Below are 23374 nucleotides of genomic sequence, written 5' to 3' on the forward strand. Positions count from 1 at the left end.
TTTGCAAAAAAAAATAAATCCTATTTACAAGATTTTTTTGTTTTTAATTTCTTTCAAGAAATAATTTTACATATTGATATAACAATTTTGCTAATAACACGATAAATGCAACTACAAATACTAAAACAAAAAATAATAAAATAATCATAATTACATTATCTATTGATAATTAATTTTAACTCGATCAAAAAAAAAAATAAAATAAGAAAAATAATTTCTGTAACATCCTATTGACTATATATCCTTATTTAAATATGTAAATTTTTTTATAAACATCTTGTTTGACCAGCTGGTTTCTCTATACACTGTCCATTGACATCTTTCAAAATCTCAAAATTGCAACTTGTATTTTAAATTTTTTTTTGTTGCTAATTTTAATGATTTGTTTTTTTTTTTTTTTCAAATATATACATATATTGGCACACGTGACATGATAGTATATAGATAGTGTTAAAAAAGGTTTAGAAAATACAGAATGTGGGATGGGTGTCTGAGATTGCAGCCGGAAAAGTGACGTCATATATGTTGGTGGGCAGAAAAGGCTTCGAGTTCACCAAAGCCAGTTTTCATATGCCCACACCCACACACATATATACACATAGAAATACACAAATACATGTCATAAATACTTTCATTTGTTCTTACTTTTTTTTGATTGAATTTTATATTTTTTTCAAATTATTATATATTGAAAAACATATTTAAATTATTCAAATTGATAATAAATTTTTTAAAATTAATGAGTATCCTTATGATGACACTGATCAAAATAATAAAAAAGAAAGAAAAATATTTTTTATATATATTTTTTAAAAATTCACAATATATTTTACAATGTGGTTTGACGTAAAAAAAAAATAAAAAAAAAAGTATATAGAAAAATAAATAATGAATGAAAAAAAAAAAGAGAAAACTGATTAGTCAATTTTTATGATTTTTTTTATTTTTCTGGTGACAGGAAATGATTGTTTACTCATCTTCCCGTTCGAGGTGGTCAACGAACATGTTATTAAGATGTTTAAGCACAGAGTGGTGGAATGACACCAACAAAAGTATATAAGCATACATAAGTTTTGCGAGTGTCCTCTATATACACACTATACATCGCCACGTTTCAACAAGAATTTATATTTTTATTATTTTTGATATAACCGCCCACGATGATCCTTGCACATGTCCTTGCAATTTTTTTAAAATTTATTTATATTCATTATCAATTTGATTACCGTCAATGATAACCATGAACTTGTTTAACTGATACAGCCAATGTTAATGCACTTGAACTTGATAAGTATATATAAAATTTAAAAATAGATAAAATAAATTTTTCATTGCTATCAGCATGATGTCTGACGTTTGTGTGTTTAATAGAAGTAAGCTATTTCAAATATTAACAAAATACGTCATAATATTATGACGTAATTCTACAAGTGAGAAAAAAAATTTAATTTTATAAATATTAAAATGAAATCGATGAATCCTCAATATATTGATTCACTGATTTATCTAAAAATAGTACAAATTATTTATTTTCCAGTGTAAAAATATTTTTTATTATTTACCGTTTGAATAAGCGAAAATGACTCAGACCAAATTGAAAAAAAAAAAATTAAAAATTCTCGGTATTTGAGGTTTTTTTTTAAATGTACGTTTTTATTATTGATACCTGGGGCAATTGGATAAATAAATAATTATCTTTAGTCTTAATCATCCGTTAGAAAGTTTTCATCAAATGAAAAGATAGTGAAAATTTTATTTATAATTTTTATAAATCGAAAAATAATATTAAATCTAAATTTAAAAGTTTATTTTAATTTTTTCTTGATACTTTATAATTATTATTTTTAAAATTTTAATAATGCAATGTAATTATTTATACAATAAAATATACGACTTGTTTTAAAATTTATTTAAACATAAAAATATTTAAATATACAACTATTTGACATTGCAATTTTAATTGCAATTAGTATCTATTGAAAGTGTATAATTTTTTTGATATTTTGTATGAACATTAATTTGTATTTTCTTTTGGAAAAATAATTTATATTATAAGTTATTTAATAGCCATTGAATATTTCTGATGAGTATACGTGTCAAGGTGTAAATCATACAAGTAAAAGCCTCAGGTGAAGATTAAAATAAAAAAAAATATTTTATTTATCATTGTCTATTATCAACCAGAAAAAAAAATATTTTAAAAAATTATTTAAAAAGATTTTATACAATAGAAAAAATTTTTTCTTTGTTAAAGTTTATCAAGTAGCTATGTATAGTTTCATCGATAAGAAAAATATTGTTGGCTTTGAAGGACAGCCAAAAAAAGCACCTGACTTTGGTATGGTGACTTGATAGGCTATCAGTCTATGTATTGTTCATATTTATACATGTTTACACAATACACATGTATATGCCAACTAGAAAATTTGGGTGGAAATTAGTTACTTGGACATTAGAAGTCAGTTACTTGCTGTCGTCGTCCAAGTCAAGTTCATAATCAAGCTTCATTGTCTTATTTAAATTCATTTCAACAGTGATAAATTGGACAGGTATATACATATATTTAAAATTATTTAATTAAGATTTAATAATTAAAAATTTGTTCAATGAGTCAATGTACTTGTCGTGTATAATTTTTTAGACATTTTATAAATATTGACTCGTATTTAATTTAAATTTTATAAAAATTTTGGAGGAATTTATTTCCCTGGCATTATTAGTATTTTTGCTTCAATATTTTTGATAGTTCACGTCTAATTAATTATATTTAATTATTCAAATCACAATTTTTCATGTACTGTAAATAATTTCGGTTAAAAAAATAATTGATACCACATGTCTGATAGTCATCGACGAAATTTGGGTGGGTAGATACGTGGCAAAGCGTGAATGATTCAAGTACCAGCCCCCGGCTAAATTTATAAAACAAAAAAAAATAATTTATTTTTACATTTAGACTATCTATTATCAATGAAAAAAAAAAAAAAGGGAAAACCGAGAGTCTTATCACTTGCTATTTTTTTGAATATATATGATTCAAAAAAAAATAATTATTTATAAAAAAATTTTATTTTTTCCAGATTTGTTACGTCACTTCACACATTTTTGTCATTACAATTGAAAATATATAATTTTTATATATTCAAAATTTTGATTCATCAAAAAAATCAACAATGAAATCGACGGGTTTGATTTTGACCTTTTTCCTGGTCTTTTTTGTTTCATGTAAGTTTCGTATATTTATTTATTAAATAAAAACGTATAATTTTAATTTAAATTTTATTTGTTTTTTTGACAATTGATAAATATATTCTAATTTTATTATCATTATTTTTATATTATAGTGAATGTCATTCAAGCGGAAAAACTAATATTTCGAGAAATCCCTGGTCAATTAAACATGGTCACACGAGTACCACTAAATTCAGGTTATAAGAATCTATCGAGTAGAACGATAGATCCAGCAACAGCTGATTCTGGATTAATTGATATTTTATCATCATACAGACTACCTTCTTACTCAAAATTTCATGATCACTGGCTACTGTTGGATGGTATACTTAATCTTATGGAAAGTACACCGTATTTGACCAAAGATGACAAAACATATATTTTTCAAGTTATAGAAACTACTTTAAGAAAGGATATGATTGAAAAAATACTGGATACAATAAATGATGTTGAGAAATTGAATAAATTGAGTGTTGAAAATAAAGAAATTTTATTTAACAAAACGAAAGATGCTGTCACAACAATTATGTACACTTCAAATGATTTAAATAAAATGTACAAAGCTATGCATACATGGGTTGCCAATGTAAATACAGAAGAAAACGTAAAAACAATTGGACGATATTTGATACCTGGGTTTGATAAAGCAGAGCAAGAAATGTTTTATCCAGAATCTGAATGGAACGATTTATGCGTCACTGTGGAGACAAAAATTAAATCGAATATGTTCAAGATGTATAATGATGAAGTCAATAAATTGATCAAAAAACGAAAGACAGGATGTTGGATCATTTGGTGTTAAATTTTTTTTTTTTTCTTTCAATTTATTCAACTTTTAATTTTTCAATATTTTTAATTTTAAAACAATAAATAAATAATAATCACTCAATGTTTTTTCTCAACAAAAATAAATAAATAAATAAATTTTCATGAATTTAAAAAATTATTGTAATACACATATGAAATTATAAAAATAAATTCTAATTAAATATAAAAAAAGTTTATTGATATTTCAATTTCCCAATTATTATTTAATTATTAAAAAAATTATTTAAAAAGATTTTATACAATAGAAAAAATTTTGTCTTTGTTGGAGTTTATCAAGTAGCTATGTATAGTTTCATCGGTATCAGAAAAATATTGTCAGCTTTGAAGGACAGCCAAAAAAAGCACCTGACTTTGGTATGGTGACTTGATAGGCTATCAGTCTATGTATTGTTCTTATTTATACATGTTTACACAATACACATGTATATACCAATTAAAAAATTCGGGTGGAAATTAGTTACTTGGACATTAGAAGTCAGTAACTTGCTGTCGTCGTTCAAGCTTGATTGTCTTTTTTAAATTCATTTCAACAGTGATAAATTGGACAGGTATATACATATATCAAAAATTATTTAATTAAGATTTAATAATTAAAAATGAGTTAAATAAGTCAATGTACTTGTCGTGTATAATTTTTTAGACATTTTATAAATATTGACTCGTATTTAATTTAAATTTTATAAAAATTTTGGAGGAATTTATTTCGGTGGTATTATTGGTACCAATTTCAAACATTTTTGCTTCAATATTTTTGATCATTCACGTATAACTAATTATTCAAATTACAATTTCTCATGTACTGTAAATAATTTCGGTAAAAATAATTGATAACACATGTCTGATAGCCATTGACAAAATTTGGGTGGGTAGATACGTGGCAAAGCGTGAATCATTCAAGTATCAGCCCCAGGCTAAATTTATAAAACAAAAAAAAAATAATTTATTTCTACACTTAGATTATCTATTATCAACGAATAAAAAAAAAAAAAAATAAACGGAAAAACCAAGAGTCTTATCACTTGCTATCTTTTTGAATATATATTATTTAAAAAATAATAATTATTTATAAAAAATTTTTATTGTTTTCAGATTAGCTACACCACCTCACACATTTTTGTTATCACAATTAAAAATATATAATTATTATATATTTAAAATACAACCAAAAAAATCAACAATGAATTTGACGGGTTTGATTTTAACCTTTTTCCTGGTCTTTTTTGTTTCATGTAAGTTTCGTATATTTATTTAATAAATAATCATGTATAATTTTCATTCAAATTTTATATTTATTTTTGACAATTAATAAATATATTTTAATTTTATTATATTTTAGTGAATGTCATTCAAGCGGATTTCCCGGGACCACTGGAACATCCAGTATGTCGAGGCATTCCTGGTCAATTAGACACTGCTGTACCACCATATTCAGGTTATCAGAATCTATCGCGCAGAACGATGAAGTCAGCAACAGCCGATTCTGAATTAATTGATATGTTATCATCATATAGACTACCTGCTGATGCACGTCTATATGGACAGTATCTGCTATTGGATAATATATTTGATTTAATGAAAAGTTCAGAGTATTTGACTGAAGATGACAAAACATATATTTTTCAAATAATAGAAACTAATTTAAAAAAATTTATGATTGAAAAAATAATTGATACAATAAATGATATTGAGAGTATCAATAAATTGAGTGGTAAAAATAGAGAAATTCTATTTAACAAAACGAAAGATGCTGTGAGAACAATTATGTACACTTCAAATGATTTAAATAAAATGTACGAAGCGATGTATACATGGATTGACGATATAAATACAGAAGAAAACATAAAAACAATTGGACGATATTCAATATCTGAGTTTAATAAGGAGAAGGACGGAATGTTTTATCCATTTACCCCATGGTACGATTTAAACGTATTTGTGGAGACAAAAATTAAAATGAATATGTTTAAAATTTATAATGATGAAGTCAATAGATTAATCGAAGAAGAAAAATCAAAGTCAGGATGTTGGTACTTTTGGTGTTAAATTTTTTCTTTTTTCTTTCAATAATTTATTCAACTTTTAATTTTTTAATATTTTAAAACAATTAATAAATAATAATCACTCAATGTTTTTTCTCAACAAAAATAAATAAATAAATAAATTTTCATGAATTTAAAAAATTATTTTAATACACTTATAAAATTATAAAAATAAATTCTAATTAAATATAAAAAAAGTTTATTGATATTTTAATTTCTCTATTATTATTTAATTATTAAAAAAATAATTAATTTATTATTTTATATGTATGTTTTTTAAAAATCAAATTATAACAAAAGAAAATTATTTTTTAAATGTCATTTATTAACAAGTTTAATTTATTTGATTTTTAGATTATGCAAATGCATTAATATATTTGAAATAATATACATCTATGTAATCGTAGATTAGATAATTTATTTATATTCATGTTAAATAAATTTTCTAAATATTAAAATATTTTATTTATTACAATAATAAACAAGAATCATAGGCAATGTATATGAAACATAATGATGATCATAAAATCATTGGTTCAATTTCTAGTTTTAATAAAATAAAAACAATGGAGTTTTGAATAAATGCATATATTAATAATATGCATCAAGGGAATCCCCACCTTGACTCAAATGTACCAGACGTTTTAGTTTGCATTCAAAGTAACCGTAGACTCCCACGTGCATTTTGTCGACTGGATTCAGAGACACTTTCTGTTTTGTATTCACTTGGTGAATTTATAAAAAATAAATTTAAAAAAAAATACAAATAATAAGGATGAAGGAAGAAGAAAAAAAAAATTTGGTGTGGTCCGTTATTTAGCATACGGGAATATGTACAACGGGTTGTTAATAATTGAGGGATACACACGCTGTTTGGAGCCTTTGAGAAAGTGTGTATATATATGATATTTTGTGTGAGCACTCATGCCCAATTACTGCCAATAAAATTAAACTTGACTACCTTGTACGGCTCATTGTATGTTTCATTACATTGTCACGTGAGACATTTTTATGATAAAAAAAAAAAGAATTAATACTTTTTTTTTTTGTTTATTTTGAATAAATATATAAGAAAAATTATCAACGAAATGTTTTTTATACACGATATGCCAGCTGTTGTGTTATTAAAGTTTATACTCTTACAAAGACATCATCATAATTTTAAAAATGAAAAGAAATGATATATTATTTGTTTGCAAAATCATGATATAAATTTTTAAATATTTTTTATTTACATCTAAAATTACGAATTGTTATTTAATTTTTACTAGCTGGCTTGAAACAATACCTAAATATAATTATTCTAAAAGTTTTAAATTTGAATTTGAATTATTTTTATTTTGTCTTCGTAATTTTATAATTTTCCATGACTTGCAGACAAAAATTTCATGAAGTTATGTTTCTAGTATTTGAACAATACCTCAATATAATTATTATAAAAGTTTTAAAATTTAATTTTAATTATTTTGATTTTTTATTCGTTTAACTAATGACTGAAAAATGCAAAAGTCTTCAGGTTGACCTTTTCCTTTAAACAAAAGGCTGTTATAAATAATAATCAATTCAAAAAAAAAAAAAAAAAACTAACAAGCTTTTATCTTTGAAAGATCGTGGAAAATATTAGTATTATTAATTAAATAAAATTATTATTTTGATTTATTAATCAAGTCATGAATAATTATAATTATTCATTTTAAAAATTATATCTGAATGATTAATTAAACGTCAATTTTTTCAGATTATAGTGTCAATTTTTTATCTTAAAAATTACGACTATTATTAATAATAATTTATTTTCTAAAAAAAAAGAAAAAACAATTTAACATAACATTGTTTTTTCAAGTATTAATTTATAATAATTATTTTGTTTATAAATTTGACATTCACAATGGTGATGCATCATTTGACTTGAATGATATTTTATTGTTGTATTATTTCTTGTTTTTTTTTTATTCTTTTTTTCGACTGAATTTTCAGGGTTAATAATCTCAGATAGAGGTTGTTGTCACTGTGCCTTAAGGCAACAAGTGTGTGGGCGAGCAGACAAGTAGATGCACCAAGTGCAGATGATTTAGAGAATAAATAAATAAAAAAAACTTTTTATATATTTTATACAAATGCAATAATCGGAATGCAAAAGAAGAAAAATTCAAATATCCTGCACCTGAGACCTTTCTTTATTTAATTTTTTTTTTTTTCATTTTATTCAGGGGTGGTTGATACTTGGACAAGTTCGATTACCTCGACAATATTTTGAGGAAGGATTTTTTCTTACCCAGAAAATTCACCCACGTTAAATTTTTACATTTATGAACTACTTCGTCATCGACCCTTTTGGAAAATCTTGACAGCATACATGTACATGTATTTAACAATCTACAAAACTTGAAATCATCAACAACCTTTTAACAATTATGCGTAGGCATATATATATATCGCAAATCAATTTATTTTTTAATTGGCTTCATTTATTTCACACTGTTTTTCTTCAAATTCTTTTGTTCATTTTTTATATATGATTTATTTTTATCAGCATAATATTGACTCAAAAAAAAAAAAAATTAATACACTTAAATCATTGACATTTTTATTGAATTAATGATAAATTTTAAAAACACGAAAAAAAATTAAATTAATGCAAAAATAATCAATGATTTATATAAGTGAGTTTTAAAAATATAATTTTTTTTTTTTCATTAATTTATATGATATAAAAAAAATTGAATTTTATTATATTATTAATGTTAAATAATTTAAAAAATATTATCCAGTAAAATGATAAATTTATTAGGATGATTAAATTAATAAACAATGAACCATAAAAAATTTATTTAAATAAAATATATAGATTAAAAAATCATTATTTTGAAAATACACCTACTGTTGTCTGATTCACTTCCGGACTTTTAATTATTATTACTAATTTTTTTTTTTTTTTAAAAATCATATGATATTTATAGTAAAAATCAAGGACAAAAATATCAAACAGATGCCATATAAATAAAAAAAATATCTCACTCAATATAAAACAGTTATTCATCTCATTTTTCATCCTACGAAATTTCAGTTTTATATCTCAGACGAAACAGTATACATTTATTATCGATTAAAAGTGTTGATCATGGCTGACGAGATTTTTTCACTTCAGTCACGATAAATATATTGTTTTTTTTTTTTTTTGTAATATGACACGCTTAGGAGCAAAGAACTACCAAGCGACTTCCGGTGATAAAATTGATCGGATAAACCACCCATTTAAATAATGCAATTTTTTTTTTTTTCAATTTGTCACGTGTCCTGTAATCAATTTTATATTTTTTATATTTTTATAAATTATATTAATTAACAATATATTTATTTTAATATAATTATTTTTAATATATCCACAAATTAAATCTCACATTTTGCTCGACTGAAATATGTCAATTGTCAAGCTATAACTTGACCTATTTAAGCTTCTCCTTTTTTTTTGAAATAATTTTTTTCTATTCAAAATATATTCACAGATTTCAAACTAGGATTATGAACTTATTGCTGTTATTGTTGGTATTATTATTGAATAAAAATTGGAAATGAAAAATGTATTATCTTGAAGTGAGATGTCATTGAGAATTATTAAATTATCTATGAATGATTGTATGATTTTATTATGTTTGAGTAATTGCGTTGGCATTATTTTTTTATTTATCTGACAAATATAAATTGCTGACTGATTTATGTATCATATACTTGCTGGACCATGCATAATTATTGACATATATATGGCACACAATAATCGCAGTATGATATATCAAATAACTCAGTCACACAATCACGTTTCACTGAACTCAATTTTAACGCCTGATAAAAATTGAAAATTATATATAAATTTTCATAATTTTTTATTTAAAAAAAAATATTTATTTAGATTTTTTATTTTGCAAATTAAACATATTGTTAATTAAATATTTTGTAATAAATAATTTAACAAAACAAAATGATCTAATTCATCGAGAATAAATTATCTTGTTAACACGTAAATTTTTTCGATCGTAAAATCATAAAAAAGAAATAAAAAAATTATGAATATAAGAAGAAAAAAAATTGTAATAATGATGGGGAAGTATAAATATAAGAAAAAAAAAAAAAAAGAAGAATTTTATGTGCGTGTGTTAAAATGCTTACGGCATTAAGATGGACTGATGTATGCCTTCAGTATGATCATCAATTTTTGGTATCAATTTTTTTTCTTAGCTACAAGAAAGACAATTTTACATTTACAATTGCAACACTACTATTATGCTATTTATCTACACTAACCAATGCACTGTCATAATTTCTTCAAGTATTTTTTGTTTATTATTTTTTTCCTGAATTTAAAAACAACGTGATTTTTGTTTTATTTGTGTGATGATAAATATAATTGGTATATATTGATGTTGGTCTCTAGGCACTTTATTGAATTGTATTTAACTAGCCAGTACAATATGTTGACACGTATATTTATATACGCAAGCATATAAATACACCTGAGATGTTGAAAATGATGAGGACAAATGACTCTGTGATTTACAATTGTAAATTAAATGCAATTAAGTTGCAGTAAATAACAGACCATAACAGATAAATCAGCATCATTTTTTTTCATACAAAAGAAGGTATATACAAAAATAAAGAAAAAAATTATAATAACAAATAAATAATAATGAATGTTGCAATTTTTATTATATGTGAATTCATCGAGGCCATTGAAATCTTCTTTTCAACAAATCATTTTTAAAAAATAAAATTTATATAAAAATTAAAAAGTAAATATACAATATGACTTGTTTTTTATTTATTTATTATTTATTAAATTATTATTTGTTTATTATTGAGTTATGCGACTTGTAAAAATTGATCTTGTGTAACTTTATCTTGCGTGTCTTGGATAATTCTGGAAGGCACGAAAGAATCACGAAGGGCGAAAATCATTTTGCCAATTAGCCACGAAGAATGTTGAAGGTAAATGTGTGTATCAAATTGGTTTTTTTTTTCTATTAATACGACATTAAATATGACCATTTAAATATCAAAATAAATTTTCAATTTGTCTTGGGGTAAAAATTAATTTTCATATTATTAATTGGAAAAATAAAAAAATATTGTGTTTAAAAAATAACTAAAGAAATAGAAAAAAATAAAAATGATAGATAAATAGATTAATGCAATTTTTTAATAATTGAAATTTGAAATATATTCTTAATTTTTATCACGACATAAAAAGATCAATAAAGATAAAATTCAAAGTTGAAATGTGATGATGAAAATATTTTAAAAAACGTGATATATTTTTTTTGTTTTTTAAATTCATTATAGCATATGATTTTTTTGATTAGTTTTTTTATTCTTTTTATAATAATTTTTATTTTTTTTTGGATTTTTTTTTTTATAAATAACCCAAGGCAAATTTATCGGAAGTCTCTCATCGAAGCAGTGGCTTTACCATCATTAATTCTATGATCAAGGTAGGGCCAGAGGCTCCAAGTACCGCCCGATAATAACTTTCAGAAAATACCAAGGGTCTTCATTCTACAAATATTTTTAAAAAATGCTGTTTATCAAGTCAATTTATATACAGAAGGCTTTATCGAAAATTAATCCAATATGTTTTAATAAAATTTTACAAGTATTTACAATAATATATTTATAATTTTTTATTTATTTTAAAAGATTGTGAAAATCTTATCAAAAAGAGCTAAATATTAAGTAGGTAATAAAATTATGAAAAATTAAATAAATAATACATCAAGTTCAATGTTCGAAAAGTATACGTAAAATTCAATTTGATGGAATATTTATTTTATTATTGATGATAAAATTATTAAATAAAATTTTATAAGAAATAATAATAAATTATTTAGTTGTGTCAATTTTTTTGTGTAAAAAAGAAGAAAAAAAAAAAAAGATAAGAAAAAAATTTAATTGCTATCGAATTGCATTAACGTTTTAATTGCACGATAAAAATTTTTATCAAAAATACCAATCGATCTAAATGAGTAGATCAGAGAGTGATCAGTGGAAAGGGTAGTCATTAAATTCCATCAACTTTTTGTCAAGCAAAAATTGTCGATAATCATCATACAAAGTATAAATAAAGAAAAAAAATAATAATAACAATTTTAATTTATTATTTATCAATTATATAAAGTGCTATTATTATTATTAACTCTGAAAAATTATTGTTAACTGAAAATAAGTGTGCGAATAAAAGCTGATGGATTATCAACGTAAAAGAGATTGTTGGCACATTTGTATATTGTTTTTTTTTATTTTTTGTTTCGTTGTTTATTTTAAAATAAGCATTAATATTTAATACTTGTACGAGTGTTTAAGTGGCTGTTGCTCGCGCCAATCTGCAAGCCCTATGTAATTATTATTGGGTCAACCCACTCTAAGCTAAAAAAATCCATTCAACAAACCATTGCCTCAAAGAGAAAAAAATAATGCATCTTTAACACATACTGAATATATTTTTATAGTAAAATAAAATTATTATTCAACGAAAAAAATATATGAAATATAAATTTATCTGAATGAAAAATATATTCAATAATTGCATAAATATTTTTCGAGTAAAACAAAAATTAAATCCATGTATTTTTGTATTTTTAGATGCTATTATAAATACGACAACTGTCATTGATCTTTTGGATATTTTTGTAAAAATTTTAATCAAATTTTTGGGATTTTAATTTAAAAAAAAATTCTCGTTTTAGCTAATATAATAAAGCTGTCATCACTGTATTAGTGCAAATATAAATTTTAAATTGAGTTATTATTTGAAATTGTAAGTATAGAAAAATAAAATATATAAAAGACAAAAAAATAATAAAAATAAATGTAGCGTGACATAAAATTTATAAAAAATACACTCATGTATACATTTCAATTTCAATTATTTGTGTATATCGTGAGAATGACACAAATGCATCGCGTTTTCGCCATTTTCTCACGACGTTAATTTCACCAAGCTAACCGGTGTAAGAAAAAAAAAATATATATATATTTCGTGAAATAAAAGATAAAAAATACATATATATATGTATACATAAAGTAATAAAAATAAGATAAAAAATAAATAAATAAAATTTAAAAAAAAAAAATGAAAAAAAAAACATTGAAATAATACCAGAATGTTGAATCTTAGCAGTTGTATGTAGCAAAGTGTGCACACGAGGGACACAGAAATTGTTTTGCCGTGCCATATAATTTTCACGAAGGGGCCGCAGCCATCATGTATCATTTGCAGCAAATTATAAATTCATTATTTCACAATTATCATAATGCATTTGCGAAAATGCCGATGACCTGATGCCGCAGGGATTCGCCAAACTTCAAATAAATATTCAAAATATATTTAAAACACTCGTAAAATTTGCTCAGTAGCAAATCATATTTTTTTCATTGCTCTGTTTCTTTATTGATTTAATTATTTTCCTCATCTAATTATCAACAAAAAAATATATTGAATTTTTTTTTTATCGAATATCGTGACAATAAAATTTCCTGGAAGTTTAATATTATTTTTTATTGAGCTCGTAAAATTTTAATATATATACTGGTGTGGAAAAAAAAAATTATTTTAATATAATAAAAACATTGAAAAATAAAATAATTAATTTTTAAATAAATGGTGATATTTATACTGTTGAAAAAAAAAATTAAGATGATTATCTGTAACGGTATATATTGCTATCACAATAAATTTTTATGATACCATTCAACTGTAGAAGTAAAAAAAAAAAGATTGAGATTTTTTAGATCAACGAACTATTATGATTTGAATGACCAAAAAACAGTTGTATTTTTTGGCGAAATAACACCTGTTTTATTTTTTGAGGTGTTATGTCACAATATTGTGGGAGAATTGGTGATAAAAAAAAGTGTTAAGGACATATAGAAATTGGAGATATGAGCAGTAAAGAAGCCACCGAACTTTCTGTCGATGACATCAGCTAAACGACCAAATCGGCCGTTTCTTTGATTTCAAGTTTTTTCTTTCCTCTTTTTTTTTTTTGCCTTTTTCTATATGAATAAAATAATATATTCAGGACAAATCATCGTAATATATATATGTAGTTTTACATATATATGAAACCTTTGTTGACCCGAATATTCATCTTCACTTTGTGACTCACATTATATTTATTTTTTTTTTTTTGTCAAAAAATGAACCTCTACAAAGAGAAACACAATCGCGTGATTTATATATCCAATACCAAGCAAGTGATTCATTTTTTTTCTTCTTCATTTATTCGTAGAATCAGATTTTGATATTGTCAATTTGAATTTATAATAATTTAATTTTCATTTGTCATCAATGCGCCTTGGTATGAATATAAATCTTTTATAAGTAGAAAAATATTTTAATCATTTCTAACAATTTTTAAAAATCGCAACAAAGAATATTTGAATCTTTAATTAATTTTTTTTTAACTAGATAACAGTTGACATCTGTCAAAAAATTTAGCAACGTTTTTTTTAAAGAAAATTGATTGACTCAAATTATTTTACAAGTTAAAAAGTAAGTAAAAAAAATTAGTAAAATTTAATTAATTTAATAAATGTTATTTAATATTTATCCTGATGATGGTAAATCGGAAATGACAAATCAGGATTTCCGCGTTGGTTGTGTATATCATATAGCTCTTTTGTCATCCAACGCAATAGACACAAGACACATAACATTTTTGTCTTATGGCTCATGTTTACAACCTACCCTATACTCCTCCGCTTGGCGTCTAGCTAAAATGCCTTCTGGCATTTGAATATACTAATGGAATATACGCCTAATGATATATCTAAAATCATGAAATCCCATGTCTATTACGTCATATATATTTTAATACAAATTATTATTTTTAGATATCACTTCAGCTTCTATTTATTTTTTCTTTTTACGTTTGAAAAAAAAAAGCTCAAATACTTGAAGAAAATATTTGTAATAATATCCGTCATTGTTTGATTATCAAATAAAAAAAAATTTAAATAAAATAATATTTAGTTGAATTAGAGGCTCTGATAATATATTTTTGTAAATTGAAAATAATTTATTTAACAGATTTCCTTGAGAGCTTTATCATTGAACTTGAATTTTAATTTAAAAAATATAAAAATTTAAAATTTCTATGAAACAATTACAATTGTTTGTATAAACTAACTAATTAATTTTATTTTAATTTGATTTTTATTTTAAAATAAAAATAATGTATATAAATGCAAGATAAATATATATTTAACAAGAATGTCGTTGAAGTTTACTGAAATAGTTAATTGAAATTGACTTGAGGTTTTCAGGAACTACGTGCCGACGGTTAAAGTTATTCTGACGAAGAGAATTCCCCTCATTAGAAGACTGGACGTGAAAATTAATTGATGCTTTCATAACTGGCAACATTCCCACCTGCACTTTATCTTTTTTTTTTTTTTTAACTTTATTTCTTATACTGTTTATTGTATAGCCTCGTTAGAAGTGACAATAACAAAAGATAAGAAATTATGTAGCTATTTTGAGGGAAAAAAAAAATCTTGTATATGAATTTTTATACTCAAGACAATTCAGTGCGATACTTTGATGCTCTAGGTCACGAATATATGTCCATGTACTTTCATGGTACTTGTACAAAAAAAAAAAGAAAAACACCTGGTGTCTTTAAATTATATTCAAGTTGTATATTCATTTCACCTGTGCAATTTTAAAACGAGTGGAAAATTAATTCATTTATTCATTTGTTAACGATAATAATTATTTATAAATTTATATAAACGAGCACATTGGCGCGCTACGCGCGCCTGTATCTATACCTTCTAAAAGGTTCATTGTTCATTGATTTTATAAACACAAGTATTATCATAAAAAAAAAAAAGAATGAATAAATTGACGAAAAATTTTTTTAATTTATTTATTTACACATAAATCACACATAATTCACACGTAATTTTTAGTCTAATAACATCAAGATTGAATGTTTACTGAAAAAGTTGTGCTACCTTAATATGTCAATTTTAAAAAAAAATATAAAAAATATTTTAAAAAATTTTGTTTTTGAATTATTTCTTCACACATAAAAAACACATAATTCGCACAAAATTTTGAGCCCAATTGCATTAAGATCCGATGATTATTGAAAAAGTTGTGCTAGCTTAATATGTCAATTTTTAAAAAAAATATAAAAAATATTTAAAAAAATTTTCTTTCAAATTTATTTCTTCACACATAAAAAACACATAATTCGCACAAAATTTCAAGCCCAATTGCATCGAGATCCGATGATTATTGAGAAAGTTGTGCTAGCTTAATATTTGAATTTTTTAAAAAAATGTAAAAAATAAAAAAAAAATTTTCTTTCAAATTTATTTCTTCACACATAAAAAACACATAATTCGCACAAAATTTCAAGCCCAATTGCATCAAGATCTAATCATTATTAAAAAAGTTGTGCTAGCTTAATATGTCAATTTAAAAAAAAAAATATCAAAAAAAATTTTGTTTACTCGCTTTTTTTTGTTGTTTTTTCGTTGCTAACGAAATAAATAAAAAAATAATAGAAAAACGCAAACAAAGAAATTTGTATGAGAGTAAGTGAGAAAAAAACAATGACCAATCAAATGTTCGGAAGACCGATGATGTTTGTCCTTTTTATATTAGGATTAATTTATAGAGGTAGACTGATGTCAAGGTGCATCTAAATTCTTATCCAGAATATTTTTTAGTCAAAGAAATAATCTGTATTCTCTAATCAGGTGGAATGCTCGAGCTTAAATATTAAAAGCAAGTTTGAAATTTACAGAAAATATTTTAAATGATTATAAAAAAAATTAAGTCATCTTGAAATCAAAATAAAAATAGATCAAACAATTTTTTTTAAACTCACCATTTTATTGCAGTTCATAATGAAATTTTTTTTTACTGATGTATTCAGCTTGTACCCTCCAAATTAACACCATCTGTAACAATAATTTTAAAAAATTGATTAGCTGCACAATTCAATGGTCACTTTATCAAAATTCAAAATTACTAAATTTTAAATTAATTTGCCGAAAAATATAATATAAAATACAAAAGAGTTTGAATCATTAAAAAATTAGAAGACATTTTCATAATGAAAAAAAAATTAATAAACCAAGCTGTAAATATACAAAATTCCATGGAGAAAATTTTTCCAATTTCTTATTTAAGTATCAATTAGACACTCAAGTATATTATAAATATATTTTTAATGTTTCGTGGTAATATTAGATTTGCAACGTCGACTACTGTCGTTACATAATTTACGTATACGTGTGAAATGTTAACAAATTAGCAGTTGATGTGCGTGTTTAATGTTTGCAAAAGGTGCACTAATCACGGGTGATTGCAGGGGAGTGCAACCGTCCGTCAGATAATATTCTCGTAATTGGTTCAGCCCCTGTCAACTTGTCTTGCACGACATCTTAACCCACACTGCACATTTACCATTTACAAGCAAGCATCCAAGAATAAATATAACCAACAATATATACATACACTCTGTTCATACTACATGTATATATATTGTGTAACCTGTCGGCACAAATTCATACTTCAATTATCACAATATCCATCGAACCTTCCGTGAATTAAAATTAAAAAAATATATTAAAAAATAAAAATTCCACGATCAAATTATACACACCTAATAATACACTAATAATTCAATTTTTATTTTTTATTTTTTCATATAAAAACCTTCAAAATAAAAGCTTGAAAATTTTCAAAAATAAATAACACTTTGATTTCAATTTAATCGATAATTTTTCGCCGTTTGAAATTTTCTTTAAAAAGTATTTTTCAATAAAATACAGTTAAAGTCGAATCGATGATAAATTATATTTTAGTATTTTACATATTTATGTACAGTATATAAATGTGGATGAAAAAAAAAAAATTATTTTTCGTTGCGCGACACGCACTTGAATAAATACACTTTTTTATTTTTATTCCAAAGTTAAAGAAGAATAGATTCACCTGGGGCATTTTAAGAGAATTGGCCGCGAAGGTTTAAGGAGGGCCGTTTCATCTTTTGTTGAAAAAAAAAAAGAAAAAAAAACCGTGCTGCGAGTTCACATCTTCCTTTCCTCTTTCACCCACTAATAAGAGATTTTTGCCACTTCAGGGTCACTTTAAAATTCCCACGGGATAAAGAGAATATCATAACGATATACACAAGCGCCTGCGTAAAATTGTAAACGACCTTCATCCGCTACATCCTATATATATTTTTTTTTCTTTATTATTTTTACTTAATTTTATTCAATAAGTCAGAAGCACGCTTTTTATACATATCACATTTTTGCACTAAATTGTAATTTAAAAATATTTTTCAATACAAAAAAGAACAGTAATTTTTGTAAAAAAAATAAATTTAAATTTTCGTTTGTGTTTGTGGGTGAAAAGAAAAAAAAAATTTACAAGCAGGACCAGTAAAAATATTAATAACTTATAGCACTGTGTCCGATAGTTTTATTTTTTTTTTTTCGCATTTATTTATTTTTTTTACATATTATTTTCGTTGTTGTTTTTTTTGTTTGTTTGTTTGTTGGAAAGGGGAGACACACGAGAACACGGTGTTGTGGTGCACACCAGCCAACAATGGCACGGGGGTCTGTGCCGGCGCCGCAGGACGCCAGGACTTGGTACCGAAGATTTGCTCAGGATATAAAGTTTGACAACGAGATCGCGCCGACGGCGTCTCTTCGTGTGCCTGCGGTCCACCAACCGCCATCAGATAACTGATCGAACGAATAGAACACCCTATATTTTCTCCCTCAACCTTTTTTTTTATTTTTATTTTTTTTTATCATCATTTCTCTTTCCTCTCACGAATCGTTTGAGAAACTAACGTGCCCTAAACGTAAACGAATTCACACGCATTTTTTAAGTTGTTTAAATTTTTTATATACAAATATAATATAAATAAAATATTTATAGATCAAACAAAATCTATTTTTTCCTAGCGACATTTAACAAATAAATATATTTTTTTTTTTTGTTTTTTTGATTGTTTATTGTTTAAGGATTATTATTTTTAACATTTGAATTTAAATTTTTATGTCCAAGTATTTTTTATTCAATGTTTCCTTTATATTATATTAATTTATTTCATTTATTTATTTTTTTTTAAACGAATGATCATCAGCAGGAGGCCATGCCAGTACAATAATTTTCCTGAGCAAGTTGTTCGTCAGAAATCCAACACCCTGCGATATAATATAAGCCATTTATTTTTACTATGTGTTTGGGATAATAAAAAACTAAAAAAAAAGAATATATACATATAAAAATATATTATGGGCGTGAAACTCGAGGCGTGAATGTGACATAAATGATAAAACTGATATTATACATTGGTTTTGAGTGCCAAATTAATTAATTAATTTATACACCTTAAGTTGAACATTCATACTTCTTAAACTTGTGCGAAATAAGAGAATGTAATAATAATCCTCACACCAAAATATTAAATCACTCTTATTGAAAAATAAAATTTTAAATGTGATATTAAAAACAAAATAATACTCTGATAAATTTGATAAGAAAAAGGAAAAAAATAATAAATTAAATAATGATAAAAAAATTGTCCATCACATCGTCACTTTATTTTTTTCAAATCAAATTGTGACGTAATCAATTTAAAATTAACAATTCATAACTAAACGTAAATTGAGATTACATAAAATATTATTATTGTGTCTGGTTGACGATGAAGGGTTACTCATTATCAAACACGTCATTTTTAATCATAAATTTTATCATCTAATTAAGATTATTCATATTCAGATTTTTTTTTTTCTGTGACCAAATGTGTCATAATAAAAAAAAAAAAACAAACAATTATGATAACGATGACGACAATGAATTTTTAAATTTCTACTTGTATCGAATCATTGATAAATTACGTCACTGGCTCAATTGCCTTGAGTCAGTTAAGAAGAGGAAAAAAGGGGTAGTCATTTTTGCATGATAAATTATGACGAGGATCAATGATAAAAAAAAAAAAAATTAAATTCCCAGTTGGTGTTTGGATACTGCAATTGATCTAGATGTAATTATCATTTTTTTTTTTTATCAAACAAAAAAATTAAATAAATTTTGCAATTAAAATTGATTGAAAGATTTTGATTGGCGTAACTTGGTGTAACAAGGAGGAGTCCAAAACTCAACATATTTACGTTACGTAATTTATATAAATGCTTCGTGTTACTTGGTGTATATATAACGTTACTAGACCAATCACTAAGTTGAACATGTGCTCAGTACAAATTGTATACTACAACTGTGAAAGCACGTACGATTGGTTGTTGGTTGTTATAAAATTACGCCCACATGTTACATGGTTATATGTACTGCCGGGTGTGTCATGCGGATTTCATTCATAGTTATGTTTGATGTCTATAGTCATTCATTAATTCACAACGTTTGTCTGTTTTTTTTTTTCTTCTTTTTTCGTTTGTATATGAGTAATCATATTTGCGCTCAATCACACTGACCCTATTTTCAAACAAGTTTATAACGTTTGTGAAGAACCCTTGTGTGTTTGCCAAGTCAAAATAGTGAAGATAAAAATTATCAACATCAAAAGTAACAAGGATTTAACCTTGAAAAATGCAAATAAGTAAGTTGTCATATAATTTTTTTATTTTTTTTAAATACCAAATATGTGGAGTGTAATTTTTTTATGACTTTTAAACAAAGTGTTTTTGTTTTTTTTATCTTTTTCAAGTGACCAGATCATTGAATTTTTCATGTAAAAAAAAATTAAGATTATAAGTTATTTTTAATGAAAGGAATTTTGTTTTATATTCATCAAAATATTTCATTAATTAATTTAAAATAATTACTCATATTATCAGCTTAAATTTATCTCAATTTTTTGATTAAATTAATTTTATATTGAATTGATTTCACTGTTAATTGCTCGATGCATTTATGTATAAAATTTGATAGATAATTTAAAAATTCAATCGTCATTTAAAGCCATATAAAGTCACTTGAATTTATTTGAAACTATTTACAATTTTGAATTAAACAATGAATTTAATTACTCTCATAACTTGTAAAATTTTAAATGAACTTTTATTTATTATTACATTAGAATTTGAAATAAAACAGGAAAGCATAATTGAGAATGTAATCTCAATAATGAATCATCATATCGGTCCTCATGAATGACATAATCATTGCAACTTTATCTTATTATTTTATTGACATTATTCATCATTTTATCTCCTCATTTTATTGACAATATTTTATTTATAATTATACACGTATTTTTATAACTCATTCAAGTGTCAATGACAACCGGATACCTCAAATCAAAGTATTCGCAAATTGTCCAACGTGAAATCTTGAGATTATCTTGATTACATTTTTATTACTCATTTTTGTTGTTCTTGTAAAAAATTAAAACAGTGCTTCTAATCTACAATCGACACTTGTTGAAAAATTATTTTTTTCAAACACTCAGAGCGTGTTAAATAATTATTTAAAAATAAAATGAACACACAGGTTGAGTTGACTCAATTCAAATGAATCAATTTCATCAAAAAAAAAAATATTAATACATCACTAAATATTTAATTTAATTCAATGCACTTAATGTGTCATGTGCATGAAAATTTTCTTTTGAACTTGATTAAATTTAAAAAAAAAAAAAAGAAATAAATAAATCTGATATTTAAACATAAAATTTATAAATAAAAAATAACAACAATTATGTTAAATTAAAAATTAAAAAAAGAAATTAAGAAATTGATTGATTGGGAGGATATATTGATTCTATGATTTTGATAAAAACACGTTTTTGACGTGAGAGATAATAACGTCAGATTAATATTTTGTATATATTTTTATTTTATTTTTTCGAGAATGCGTATATATATTATACGTATATTTATATATTTTAATTCATTTATGATGTATTTTGCCGAAAGTATAGAAGTGCGTTTTGTGTAATGGACAGGTTGTTAATTACAACTTCTTGACACTGTAATTGGCGAGTAAGGTAGTCCAATCTACCTTTATCCACCTTTATTAATATTATTATTATTATAAATATTTACTTTTTTTTTTATTTTTAATTTCATGGATTAATAATATTTTTTAAATTTTTCGCTCACAATCAGCCTTGTGTCCTCCCATTATGTCAAATTAATTTTTTTTTATTAATTTGCATATATTCAATGTATTTATTATGATTTAATAATATATTTTTTTATCGCACAACAATGTCTTTTAAAATTTAAATTATCATATTAATTTGTGCACTTGTTTCGTCAATTAATATCGATTATTTTTTTTTTTTTTTTTCATCATACTCATTAGCTGTATAAAAAAAAGCTCAAGTACATAATTTTTTTTCTTATTTTTAAAATACTACTAATTTTATTAAAAACTAAAAAAAAAAAAAATTAATAAATTTTGTTATTTATTTAAAAAATATTTCTTAAATTTTTATATGAACTTTCAAAATTCACCGAAGTGTGAAAAAAATAAATAAAAATAAAATTAAAAAAAAAAAATTCTCTCTTATTATAGAAATATACAGTTGAAAAAAAAAAAAAATAATGTATTTCTTAGAAATAAAAAATAATTATTACTCGTAAAATTATAATTGGCTGTAATTTTACGTGACAGAAATAAGAAAATCTGTATTTAAATTTCACAATGTTGTTTTGTAAATAAAAATGTAACCCTTTACATTAATCATAAAATAATTAATATATAATTTTTTCACGATACAGGAATTTTCGCATATATTTCTCAATAAAAATATATATTTTTTTATCGATGAAAATTGTCATTCAGTTAATATTTTTATAATCATTATATATATTTTTTAAATTAATTTAATTGGGTGCGATGGATGGGAGGTTGTTCTGTATACATTTAATGATACATGTAACAAAATTACACACGAAAGCATGGATATAAGAAAATGATACTTCAAAAGAGTATAGGTGGGGTTGATAGAAAGTTAGAAGGAAGGGGGGTAGTTATCTCCCACTTTTATAAGCGTGCGTGAGGGTGGTAACCATCATTGATAAAGGGACTCATGTAAGTAGAGGGGCATGCAAAAAAAAAAAAAAAAGCTGCGGCTATGTGGTTGCTGTGTGCAGAAAAAAAAAAAAAAAATAGAAATTGAGAAGAAAACGATATAAGAAGGAGAAGATGGAGGTGGGACCGAGGCGGTGAGTGAGTGAGTGAATAGTAAGGTCTGCCAAGTGAGTAACTGGAA

General features: G+C 24.0%; 1 protein-coding gene across 1 annotated transcript; it reads left to right on the forward strand.

Annotated features, from left to right (window-relative positions):
* Window positions 1-2474: 2474 nt before the first annotated feature.
* Window positions 2475-6050, forward strand: LOC122849379. The gene is made up of 5 exons (XM_044148073.1): window positions 2475-2549; window positions 3081-3225; window positions 3345-4013; window positions 5396-5645; window positions 6044-6050. The coding sequence occupies exons 2-5, from the start codon at window positions 3174-3176 to the stop codon at window positions 6048-6050; spliced, it is 978 nt and encodes a 325-aa protein (XP_044004008.1). The 5' UTR covers window positions 2475-2549; window positions 3081-3173.
* Window positions 6051-23374: the final 17324 nt, after the last annotated feature.

The sequence above is a fragment of the Aphidius gifuensis genome, linkage group LG2, assembly GCF_014905175.1.
Source record: "Aphidius gifuensis isolate YNYX2018 linkage group LG2, ASM1490517v1, whole genome shotgun sequence".
Taxonomy (NCBI): domain Eukaryota; kingdom Metazoa; phylum Arthropoda; class Insecta; order Hymenoptera; family Braconidae; genus Aphidius; species Aphidius gifuensis.

Excerpts from the sequence above, each read along its gene's own strand:
- LOC122849379 (XM_044148073.1), top strand. The coding sequence starts at position 3,174 with ATGAAATCGACGGGTTTGATTTTGACCTTTTTCCTGGTCTTTTTTGTT. Across the intron at positions 3,226-3,344 it reads CCTGGTCTTTTTTGTTTCAT|TGAATGTCATTCAAGCGGAA; the intron begins GTAAGTTTCGTA and ends TTTATATTATAG. Across the intron at positions 4,014-5,395 it reads CAAAAAACGAAAGACAGGAT|TGAATGTCATTCAAGCGGAT; the intron begins GTTGGATCATTT and ends ATTATATTTTAG.